The sequence below is a fragment of the Taudactylus pleione genome, unplaced genomic scaffold, assembly GCF_031769625.1.
Source record: "Taudactylus pleione unplaced genomic scaffold, aTauple2 ptg000469l, whole genome shotgun sequence".
Taxonomy (NCBI): Eukaryota; Metazoa; Chordata; class Amphibia; order Anura; family Myobatrachidae; genus Taudactylus; species Taudactylus pleione.
The window spans coordinates 307,575-319,624 of NW_028284871.1; the positions used below are offsets into that span (position 1 = coordinate 307,575).

At 43.5% G+C, this 12,050-nt stretch overlaps 1 protein-coding gene across 1 annotated transcript in view; it reads left to right on the plus strand.

Moving 5' to 3' along the window:
- ARHGAP30 (Rho GTPase activating protein 30) overlaps positions 1 to 11,769 on the plus strand; it is a 186,811-nt gene extending 175,042 nt beyond the window's left edge. Inside the window, exon 12 of the mRNA XM_088448856.1 lies at positions 8,508 to 11,769. Coding sequence (XP_088304982.1) covers positions 8,508 to 10,463 — 1,956 coding nt within the window. The 3' untranslated portion in view covers positions 10,464 to 11,769. The remainder of the gene's footprint in view (positions 1 to 8,507) is intronic.
- The last annotated feature ends 281 nt before the right edge of the window (positions 11,770 to 12,050 follow it).

Here is a 12,050-nt window from a genome sequence, read left to right on the forward strand (position 1 = left end):
GCACCATGTGTGTTGGTGGTAAGGGGGGGGGGAGAGGGGCTTTGGGCCTGCGGTCACATGAATAGGATAGGTTACATAGCAGTCTGTGCACAGGGCACACAGTGACATTGGTGAGATAGGTGAGGCACCATGTGTGTGTTGCTGGTAAGGGGGGGGGGGGAGAGGGGCTTTGGGCCTGCGGTCACATGAATAGGATAGGCTACATAGCAGTCTGTGCACAGGGCACACAGTGACATTGGTGAGATAGGTGAGGCACCATGTGTGTGTTGCTGGTAAGGGGTGGGGGGAGAGGTGCTTTGGGCCTGCGGTCACATGAATAGGATAGGTTACATAGCAGTCTGTACACAGGGCACACAGTGACATTGGTGAGATAGGTGTGGCACCATGTGTGTGGCTGGTAAGGGGTGGGGGGAGAGGGGCTTTGGGCCTGCGGTCACATGAATAGGATAGGCTACATAGCAGTCTGTACACAGGGCACACAGTGACATTGGTGAGATAGGTGTGGCACCATGTGTGTGGCTGGTAAGGGGGGGGGGGGGGAGAGGGGCTTTGGGCCGCGGTCACATGAATAGGATAGATAAAAAATATGGAAATCACCTCCGTGCACTCATATATCTGCTGCCTTACCTCTAAATAGAGAAAAAGGTATCACAAACCCTTTACATAAATGCAGACCAAACAAAGAATAGTTGCTATAAGTGAGAATGCTCTGGCAGAGAATAATGCAGGAAATACTCACATTCTCATATGTCCCAGTTGAATATTCCAGTGCTGTGTGGGACTCTCCGGATGACGTAAATTATATATGAAAGAAAACAAACATGAACTGTCAACAATTTTGTTTAAAAATTTCAATAGTAATCATATACTGGTTACTAAAATCGCCGTACCCCACTCACTAAAAAAGTGGGTGTAGTAAACATATCAAGGTATCTTTTTCCACCAGGAAATATTCTTCATTTATATCTCTATTTAGTAATGGAAAAGAACTGGGGCGTACCCTACTTACGGCAAGTTGAAGGGTTGACCCGTACTTCAATGGTATCTTTGACAGGGGCAGAACTATGGGAGACAATGGAGGCGTCTGCCGCCGGGCTCCAGCTCTGAAGGGGCGCCTCCTCCATTGTCCACAACATATTCACCCCACTTAGGGCTGTAACTATGTACCCGGAGTGTACCGTCATGGCCGCCCAATACGTGACACCCCTTCCCGGCACCTGAGAAGCCCCCATACACTTGTGGAGAGCTCCATGTCAGACCATCAGCTGCTGCCTTCATCTATCTATAGCCCGCCTGCATGTGAAATGCTACATTACAGTGTCAGCGGCTGTGACAGGGGGGGCACTAAATTATAATTTGTCTCCGAATGAACTTACGCCACTGATCTTTGGGCAGGAAAATAGGCCAGACTAAGACCTGACTGCCCTCCTTCTCCAATGTACTCTTCGTTACTGGAATCTTCCACTTTAAAGTAGGTCAGAATTGAAAGACGGTAATAAGTAAAATTATTTATTACCATAAATAAAAACATCCAAATCTTTAAAAATACAATCCTTAATCAGCTAAAGGATTTGGGTTCTTGGCAATATGTTGATAACAGATGGTAAAACCTTATGGATTGCAAAGTCCGGTAAAAGCAGGTAAGTAATCCACAATGTCCAGAGCACCAAATCCAGAAGTCCACCCCTCACTAACGCGTTTCGATCTGTGGTCTCAAATTTTTATCAAGGTATGGGGTATGGTCTTTTGGGAGCTTCCTTTATACCCTCCTCCAGTGGCTAATTAGTCTAATTTAGGAGCCTGGGGTTTCACATCTATACAATGAACCCTTCCTCATGTCTATTGCAAACTTCGAACTATAATGACAAGTCACCTGTTATACTAAATGCAGGTTCCTCCTGCTCCATCCGTCTCACCCGGCCGCATGTTTCCGGTCACGTGTCTGGAAGTTGCGGACTCCTTCGCTTCGGTGTCCATTCGCTAGAGGATGCCATGTTACAGCTCTAGTGTTCCAAATATCAGAGTTTCCGGCATTTAAGATATTTGTCCCGCCGATGCATAGTCGCTATTTAAATGGTTAGTAGTCCTCCAGGTTACCATAGTGACCGGAACTCAGTCTCATGGAAAATTTGTTTCTTTTTAATTTGTTATATTGTAAGTCTAAATCCTTATGCTGGCCATATACGCTACAATTATCGGGACGATCTGCCCAATAACGGCGGATCGCCGCGATAATTGTAGCGTGTGGGGGGGCGACCGAGGGTTAAATATTGCTCGGTCGGGCATGCTGGATTGTCCAGCATGCCCGTCCGATGCGATATTTAGCCGGTAAATTGTCGGCCGCAATGGTGCAGTGTATGCCCAGCGCGGCCGACAGACAGACATTTCCTGTGTTCCTTCCTACTGAAGGAACAGGGAAATGTCTCCTCCCCGGGGGCGGAGCGCAGATGTCAGGGGGAAGGAACAGGGAAATGTCTCCTCCCCGGGGGCGGAGCACAGATGTCAGATAAAGGAACAGGGAAATGTCTCCTTCATCGGGGGCGGAGCGCGGATGTCGGGCTGATAAACCGTGAGATTTCTCTCACAGTGTATGCCGGCGACTTCTGCGGCTGGCAGCCGGGCAGATAAAATGTCTGTCGGTCTGACAGGCATTTTATCTGGTAGTGTATGTCCAGCATTAATAATAGTGTAGGTACCTAAACAGAAAGATGGAATTACCATCTTACTTTAATAATGTATAAAAACGCTATTAGAAAGGAGAGAAAAAAGGGCTAAAAATAAGCGAATTAATAAAGGGATATATAAAACTCAGGTAAAGATAAAACTAAAAGAAACCCAGATAAAAGATCTCATAAAAACCATTTAACTTCGAAGTCCTGGTTTAACCCAGAAGGTGCTAAAGTAATAAAATTATATACGAATTTCTCTTCTTCTTTAGGTAACCTAGTGCTATCATTTTTACATCTTTCAGGATTTTTCACTAATTAAATCCCGAAAAAATCTTATGGTGCGTACACACTGGGCGATAAAGTGGACGACTGAACGATAACGATATCGTTATCGTTCAGTCGTCCACTTTATCGTCCATTTTTAAACCCAAAGAGATGAACGATAATGACGACGCGCCTTCCCGCGGTTCGTTCGTCATTATCGTTCATCGGGCTGACATGCAGGCTAACCTGACGACCTCGTCAGGTTGCTGCATGTCAGGGAATGGGGGAGAGAGCCCGGCGCTGAACGATATCGTTAATGATATCGTTCAGCAGCTGTGCTCAATGTCATGAACGACATTGAGCACAGCCTGCCGGGGACGCACTACACGATATCGCTCAGGGAGCATATCTAATAGTGTGTACCCACCATTAATCTCTTCTGTAGAACTGTTGTGGACAATGAGTGTGTCTCCAGACCTTTGCGGATATTCCGTAGATGATCCCCTATTTTTATTTTGAGGTTCTTTTTTGTCACAGCTGCTGACTCGTGAGACTCCTGGAGGGAGGCCTATAGGCACAATAAACTGGGGTGGTCTTAGGAATGACCTCTCCATGACTCAGTAGCACAGGATAAAAGTAAAATAGAATTTATTCACATAAGAATTATAATCAGCAAGGTCTCATATAAAGTGTCAAACAGCACAGAGGTTCACATATGCCATAATATGTATAGGAGAGAATCCCCAAATATATATAAGCAGTCTTTATAGCATATAGGAACTAACGTGATAGGGAACCCCGAGTCCAGAATGAGGCTAACACCTCAGGATGACACTGAGGACCTTGGCCAGGTTAAAACCCTGTAGTAATGGAAATCCGGAGCAGAGCGAGCCCTGCAGAATAGTATAGTTCCGGGACAGGGCCGAGCCCTGCAGAATAGTATAGTTCCGGGACAGGGCCGAGGCCTGCAGAATAGTATAGTTCCGGGACAGGGCCGAGGCCTGCGGTGCAGTGAGAGATGAAGCCTTGTGGTATAATGAGGACTGAGCAGGGTTAAACCCTGTAAGGCAATGAAATTCCAGAACAGGGTTGGGCCCTGCAACGTGACTAGAGTACAGAGCGGGTTTGAGCCCTAGCGTTCCCGCAAGGCTGTTTTAGCGGGGCACGGCGCCCTGCCCTCCTTCAGGAGGGCAAAAAGCGCCCTGCCCTCACAACCTGCGGGTGCCGTCTTCACCTGCGGGTCGCAGTGTCCCGCGGGTGGAGAAATGTGCGGTGACCCGGTCACCGCCTGAGAATAGACTCCGGGCGCATGCGGCCGGCATCTATTCTCACTGTCTTTGGGGCTGCTCAGCGTGTCCGTAAGTGCCGGGCATGCCCCCAAGTATGACGAAAAGGGGACGCGTCTTGTGGACACGCCCCCTTTTCTTGGCACTGCTCCTTTTCGGACGCGCACGTGCCGCACAAAGTTGCCCTCTCTAGCTCCGGCGCCCTGCCTGCCACCGGAGCTAGAGTGAACACTAGAGCCCGGTGATGCGGCTAGGGTTTGGAGCAGGGTTGAGCCCTGTGATGCGGAGAAGATTGTAGTAGGGTTGAGCCCTGTAATGTAGCTAGGGTTCGGAGCAGGGTTGAGCCCCGTGATGCAGAGAAGATTGTAGCGGGGTTGAACCCTGTAATGTAGCTAGGGTTCGGAGTGGGGTTGAGCCCCGTTATGCGGAGAAGATTGTAGCAGGGTTGAGCCCCATGGTGCGGCTAGGGTTTGGAGCGGGGTTGAGCCCCGTGGTGGGCTAGGGTTCGGAGCGGGGTTGAACCCTGTGATGCGGAGATAACACTGTAATGGTGCAGTTGACAACTGTAACAAGGATGAGTTCAATATCCACAGGAACGGAAAGACAACAGGTAAAGTGCAGCAAAATGATGACAGCACAATGATGGAGCAAAAGCAATACTTAGACAATAGGAATGCTGGGCTCTGTAGTGCAGCGGGTGACTGACATCAGAAGTACATCTGGAATGTAACAAAGTCCACAGCAATCCACAGGCACAGCGGGGATCTGGCAGAAGTCCAAGAAAAGACCTGAAAGCAACGTTGCACAGACACTGAGACACAGTTAGTAACAGGCTTTATACTAGAGGTCTGTGATCCAGAGGAAGTTTCAGAACATGTGACCCAAATGGAATCAGGTTTGAAATAATGAGCAATCTAGGAATCCCACAACCTGATGACACCTGGGAAACAGATGATCACTTTAACACTCTATCCCCTGAATTGGAAGCATGCCAGCAAGCAGGATAGCTCCTCCGATGACCACAATGGAACTTTGGTAAAAGTAGTCTATCTTTATGTACTAAAATAGTCGCAGTCCTGACACTTATAGTTCTCCCAATTTAAAATTTGTCACAACCTCATTTAATAGCATTTATAATGTTGCAAGTAATTAATTATCTTATTTTATGTTTCTTTCCATTACTTCTACTTCTTCAATTTTTTTAATACTTAACTCCTTTTTGATATTTCTGCATCCAAGACACAGTCCACATCTGTAAAAGCCAATTGAAGTAGTTTGACCCTTATTATCCGCAGGATCCAAATGTGCACTTTTCACAAGCTTTGATTTTAGATCGTCAGTCCTCCTATAGACGTAATTAGGTCTGGGGGGAAATACTCCTCCCAGTATAGGGTCTCTCTGCAGGATTGACCAGTGCCTCTTGATAATTCGTTCAACTTCTTTAGTTTGCGCACTGAATTTAGAAATAAATGCCCATTGGTAATTGTCTTTAACCGCTGTTTTAGGTTTTATGGTCAGCAAAGTCTGTTTCCAGGGCTTGTATGAATCCCTTTTGGATTCTACTCACTTCATACCCATTAGCCAATAAAGTATCTTTCATAACCTCTGCATGTTCCTTAAATGTGTCAATATTGGAACAGTTTCTCCGTAATCTCTTGATTTCGCCTTCGGGGATGGAATTCAGCCATTTATAATGATGGCAACTGTCGGCCTGAATATAGATAGATGAATCAGTCGGTTTCTTATACGTCTTAGTTTGTATTGCATCATTTTCAATGTACATAGAGATATCTAAAAAAAATCATGGTTTCTTGTTGTATATCAAAAGTCAATCTTATATTTTTCTCATTATTATTTAGAAAGGTACAGAATTTAAAATTTCTCTTTCTCCTTTCCATATAAAAAATATATTGTCTATATACCGTAACCAGGACACCAGGTTTCCCCCGAAGGGGTTATTGTTCCAGACCATTTCGTCCTCCCATAACCCCATAAAAATATTGGCATAACTCGGGGCAAACCTGGTGCCCATTGCAGTCCCTATCAACTGTAAATAAAAATCTTCTTTAAAACGGAAAAAATTGTGCTTAAGAATAAAATCATTACTTTTCATTAAAAATTCTTGCAATGGGACAGAGATCTGATTTTGTTAGATTCTTGGAAACTGCCTCCAAACCTTGTTCTTGCCTGATTGTATATAACGATGTAACATTGGCACTTACTAAAAAGTAGTCTGTGCTCCATTGAATTGCTCCAGTCACAAGTCTTGGACAGATTATGGATGTGGCCTGTATTTAGGGAGTTGGCTAGACCTATGCCTGAGGCACGGAGTCTAATGTGCTGCGTCCGACACACAGGTTGTGATCAGGATAGGTTCCCTTATGCAGGTGCTGGCAAACTATGGATGGAGCGGAGAAGACTTATTGCTTAGTTGACAGGCCAGGTCAGAACCAAACGGACTAGATGGTACCAGGGAGCAGGCATAAACAGGTCACAAGGATTAGCCTAAGTCAAAACCAGATATCTGATGCAGTACCAAGTGTCAGGTGAATTCAGGGTCACAAATGAAGCCAAGGTCAGAAACAGGTAATGGAACAACACAGGAACGCTGGAGTATGGTAAATGAGCCTATACTCTGGCACTGGAGTGTTCTCACAGACTTCCTTATATAGGCAGGGCTACCCCAGTCACTTCCTGTGACATCACTAAGGGCGTGTGTATGGCCCTTTAAATTTAACACAGGTCGGCGCATGCGCCTGTAGGGAGCCTCGGCTGCCTGCATCAGACTGAGGAGGGAGTGACAGAAACAGAGGCTAGCGGGGGATGCCGATGATGCACCCCCTGCTGCCTCTCCGCAGACCAGCGCCGTTGGACCCGGTAAGCAGGTGCCGGAGTCTGGCGCGCTGTGACAGCTCCATTGATTAAGGATTGTATTTTTAAAGATTTTGAGGTTTTTATTTATGGTAATAAATGATTTTACTTATTACCGTCTTTCAATTCTGACCTACTTTAAAGTGGGAGATTCCAGTAACGAAGAGTACATTGGAGAAGGAGGGCAGTCAGGTCTTAATCTGGCCCTTTTTCCTCCCCAAAGATACCACTGAAGTACGGGGCAACACTTCAACTTGCCGTAAGTAGGGTACGCCCCTGTTCTTTTCCATTACTAAATAGAGAGATAAATGAAGAATATTTCCTGGTGGAAAAAGATACCTTGATATATTTACTACACCCACTTTTTTAGTGAGTGGGGTACGCCGATTTTAGTAACCTTGTAATGTAGTTCTATGTGTAAGATGTGTAATATAGTAATACTTGTAATGTAGTTTTACGTGTAAGACGTGTAATATAGTAATACTTGTAATGTAGTTCTATGTGTAAGACGTGTAATATAGTAATACTTGTAATGTAGTTCTATGTGTAAGACGTGTAATATAGTAATACTTGTAATGTAGTTTTACGTGTAAGACGTGTAATATAGTAATACTTGTAATGTAGTTTTACGTGTAAGACGTGTAATATAGTAATACTTGTAATGTAGTTTTACGTGTAAGACGTGTAATATAGTAATACTTGTAATGTAGTTCTATGTGTAAGACGTGTAATATAGTAATACTTGTAATGTAGTTTTACGTGTAAGACGTGTAATATAGTAATACTTGTAATGTAGTTCTATGTGTAAGACGTGTAATATAGTAATACTTGTAATGTAGTTTTACGTGTAAGACGTGTAATATAGTAATACTTGTAATATAGTTCTATGTGTAAGACGTGTAATATAGTTCTATGTGTAACTGGTGTAATATAGTTATATGTGTAAGACGTGTAATATAGTTCTATGTTCAAGTTATTGGCAGATGGCTACAAATTGGTAGGTACATAGCAGATGTGGAGAAGGAGGTTAGGCCACACATTGATTCTAAACCAAAGTAGCTTTTATTGAATATAACAGGATACAGATGATAGAAGATAATCAGCAGTAGTGATAAGGTAGTAATCTCTCTTGTGTTAAGTACTGTACAGTCATACAGCACTGTGAGGCTCCAACAACAGAGTGACAGGTTTGGGCACATGCAGACCCTTTTAAAGAGCCAAGTAAACAAGTCTTGCCCCTGCAGTACAATTAACCTGACCTTTAAGTCTGGTGACTTGGACATGTGATGTTATTGTGTCTGATGAATCATGCACAGTTAATATAAGTAGTTTAATATAATTCTATGTGTAAGACGTGTAATACACTTCTATATATAAGTGCATTAAACCCTGACCGTGTGCTGTTTGCTTTTGCCAGATGGAAGAATTCTCAGTGGAGCCTCCTCCCGATGACCCCTGCACTGAGGATGAGTCAGAACAGATGTATTTCATGCCCACGGGCTGCCCAGATATTGTGCAACAGTGGAGAGAAACACACGACAGCTTAGAAGACATTTATCTCAGCGCATATGATGACCTAAGTCCTTTGGCTATTGACTCAGATGGGGTCAAATTCGATGAAGATAACAAGGTGCATCAAGAAAGTGAAGATAGATTGGATTTTACAGAGAACCAGGGATCTGATAAACATTGTATATTAAGTGAATCTCTACCCACATATGCAGATCCACTGAAAGTATTGCATGACAATGAGCAGCGGCCTTATGATGTATCCTATGGTCACACAGATAAGGATACAACGGGAAATAACGTCTATGGATCACTAAATAACATACCAGAAGCTGGGTTTCATTACAGTCTACACTGCAACCTAGAAGCTACCAAAGAAAACATGGCTTATACAGAAGAGTTGTGTACCATGACATCTGAGGCAGTTCTAGATGATGAAGTAAATGCAGAAAATCACGGTTTTAGTGAATCACAGACCACACGATCTCTTTCCGGCAAGAAGGAAAATCTAGATGATGAGGCCACTGTCATAAATGCAGGTTCCATGGAATTCCAAGGTGGTCAAGTCTACAGCAAGGATGAGACTCCAGAAGACGTGGATACCGTGGAAAGTCCAGGTCCTGAAGAACCACAGGCTGTTGGTAGTTACTGTAAGGATGACAATCTAGAGAAGGAGGCAAACCTGGAAAATCCATGTCATGAAGAACCACACAATAATGGACTTTGCAGCAGCAACAAAAATTTGGGGCATCAAGCTGCTGTTAAAAACTTAGTTCTGGATTATGGGGATTGCAACAATGATGACAATGTGTTAGAAACAGCTACAGTAGTAGAGTCTGGGACATCAGAACTTGTTATGGCATCTCTCTCAGGAATCTTTCTACCTCCGAACCATGCGGGAGCAGCTAGAGAAGAACATTGGGGAAAAGAAGAAAGTAATTGGGAAGAACATAAATCCATCTGTGGAAACCAACTGTGTTTTAGAGACAACTCTCAGACTCGTCTGTCTTCATCTGCCGAGGGCGATGAAATGATAAAAAGTTTCATATTATCTGACATTATGAAAGTGAACCCTCTACCAAAAGATTATTATATTCCGCAAGATGGATCATTTGACCCAACCCCAGACGAATTTGACCAAATGAATTCCTCTGAAGAGCAGAGGATGTCTCCTGTATTACAGAACACAGTAATTAGTGGGACATACCCTGATGGAAGTGTGGCCACGAAGCTGGCTTCCACCACTAAAAAAATACATCAAGCAAAATCAGTTCCCATTGTACCACCTAAACCACAATTTGCTAAGCTGCCTCCTGCATTAAAGAGTAAAGTACATGTTACCTCCTCATTAACCACAAAGCCACAGAAACCAGAAAAGAGTCCAGCGGACTGTAGTAGGGACTCTACCCCAAAACGACGCTCCAGCTGGCGTAATGCTACCAGTGTATCCTTCGATACAGCGATGGCCCTTGCAAAAGAGCGGCAGCAGTCCCAAAACCCAGTTAGACGAATGCAAACATATTGCATTGGGGATTCCTATGAGATTATAGACAGTTCTAAGACCGATAACACTCCCTATTTCCAGAAAATTACCATCACATCAGCCAGTAGCAGGACAAACAGACCGTATAGTTTTATGTCTCTACCTGCAGCCGAGCTGGAACTTAGGGGGAATAATTGGGGGACAGAAGAGTCTAACACTCTAACCATACATGGATCCCAGCCGATACTCAGCCCAGAGCCTGACACTTATACAAAAGAAGTGCCCCATAGAAACAGACTGAGCATGCCGCGGCTAGGGAGACAAGCGAGTGGTAATGACCTGACCGACCTGTGCCTTCAGCAGCGCCGGTCACTTCTCTAAGTCTCTTTATCATATGCTGGATATTACCTAAGTGTCTGGGAATGTATCAACCATCCAGACAGGAAGACTTCATGTTTTGTACAGGTCCAACTTGGTTGTTGCCTCCAGAACCTCAGACCTTTAATTTTTACTTTATTTTTAGCGGTTACTCTTTATTTTACCATAAATGTTTCTTAGAGAGAGCATCGTGTCTCTTGGCAGGTACACAGGTAGGTGGGTGTTATTAGGCGATACTCATTGTTTTTGACTTCACGTATCTTTAGATCTTCTCGTGCCCATGGAACAATCTTACTTTCAGCATTCAATTTATTTCTGTCCATACTTAGACCTTATATCATTAAAGTATACGTAGGTTTAATGCAATGATTACCATGACAACTGCACTTTCCTGGCTTCATCCATGATATGTCCAACGTTGGGCAAAACGAATGCTCACGTATAGAACATTACATACACAACTCCCCACGTATAGAACATTACATACTGTACACAACTCCCCACGTATAGAACATTACATACACAACTCCCCACGTATAGAACATTACATACACAACTCCCCACGTATAGAACATTACATACACAACTCCCCACGTATAGAACATTACATACACAACTCCCCAAGAATGTGCTAATTCCCCGGCACACAGGAACCAGGGCCACCATGTTCCCTAAACATCCAAATTTTATGTAACAAAACTTGAAAATGTTTATTATTAAAGTAAATAAAGACATAATAGATGATGTTACAGGTTGCACTACTAGATTGCTGGGGTGTGATGGTATTGGTGGATTACAATGGTAAGTTGTCATGGACTTTTGTTCTCACCATGCATAACTCCAAGCACATGTATGTCACATACACAGTCATCGCCGCTCACCCCTAATAAATCTGTATATACAGGACTGTGTTTTTTTAATTGTTCTTAAACCTGAGTGAAATCCACAATGGGCAAAGGTAGAACGAGAGTGATGGAGGGGTAGATAGAGAAGAGAGAGTGTGGAGGAGAGGAATATACTGTATAATCTCTCTCTCTCTCACTGGGAACAGGGTACAGCCCATCACAGTAAGTGATTGATGATAATTTATTTAGTTTCATCTGATTTTATTCTACTTTATCGTACCTGGATTTGTCACATCAATAATTATGTACCCCTGATGAAGCCCTTACAGACAAAATGCGTAGGGTAGTGATTTCTTGGTTGAGAATCCATGTGTCTACAAGGAGGAACCCGCTGAAGGAAATTTTACCTAGAAGGGTTGACGGCAGTATTTAATTACCTTGTCCTTGATCATGACAATGAAAAAATGAATAACAATTGATGTAAGCATTTTTTATTGTGTATTAATTATGTACAAATCAGTGTTTTAATAAATAATTCTTGATTGAAGGAATATATCTAATGATTGGCTCCTGGGCCTTTTTTGGATGTTTTTGGAGAGAGGGTCCTTTTTTGAAGTATTCTGAATATTCCAACATTTGACATCAGAGGACTGATAAAGGTTTCAGAAAAAAGATCAACTAGATCAAGTCCACCATTGGAGTTTTATACGGACATCTGCTCCTTTCTACATATATGGATATTGGC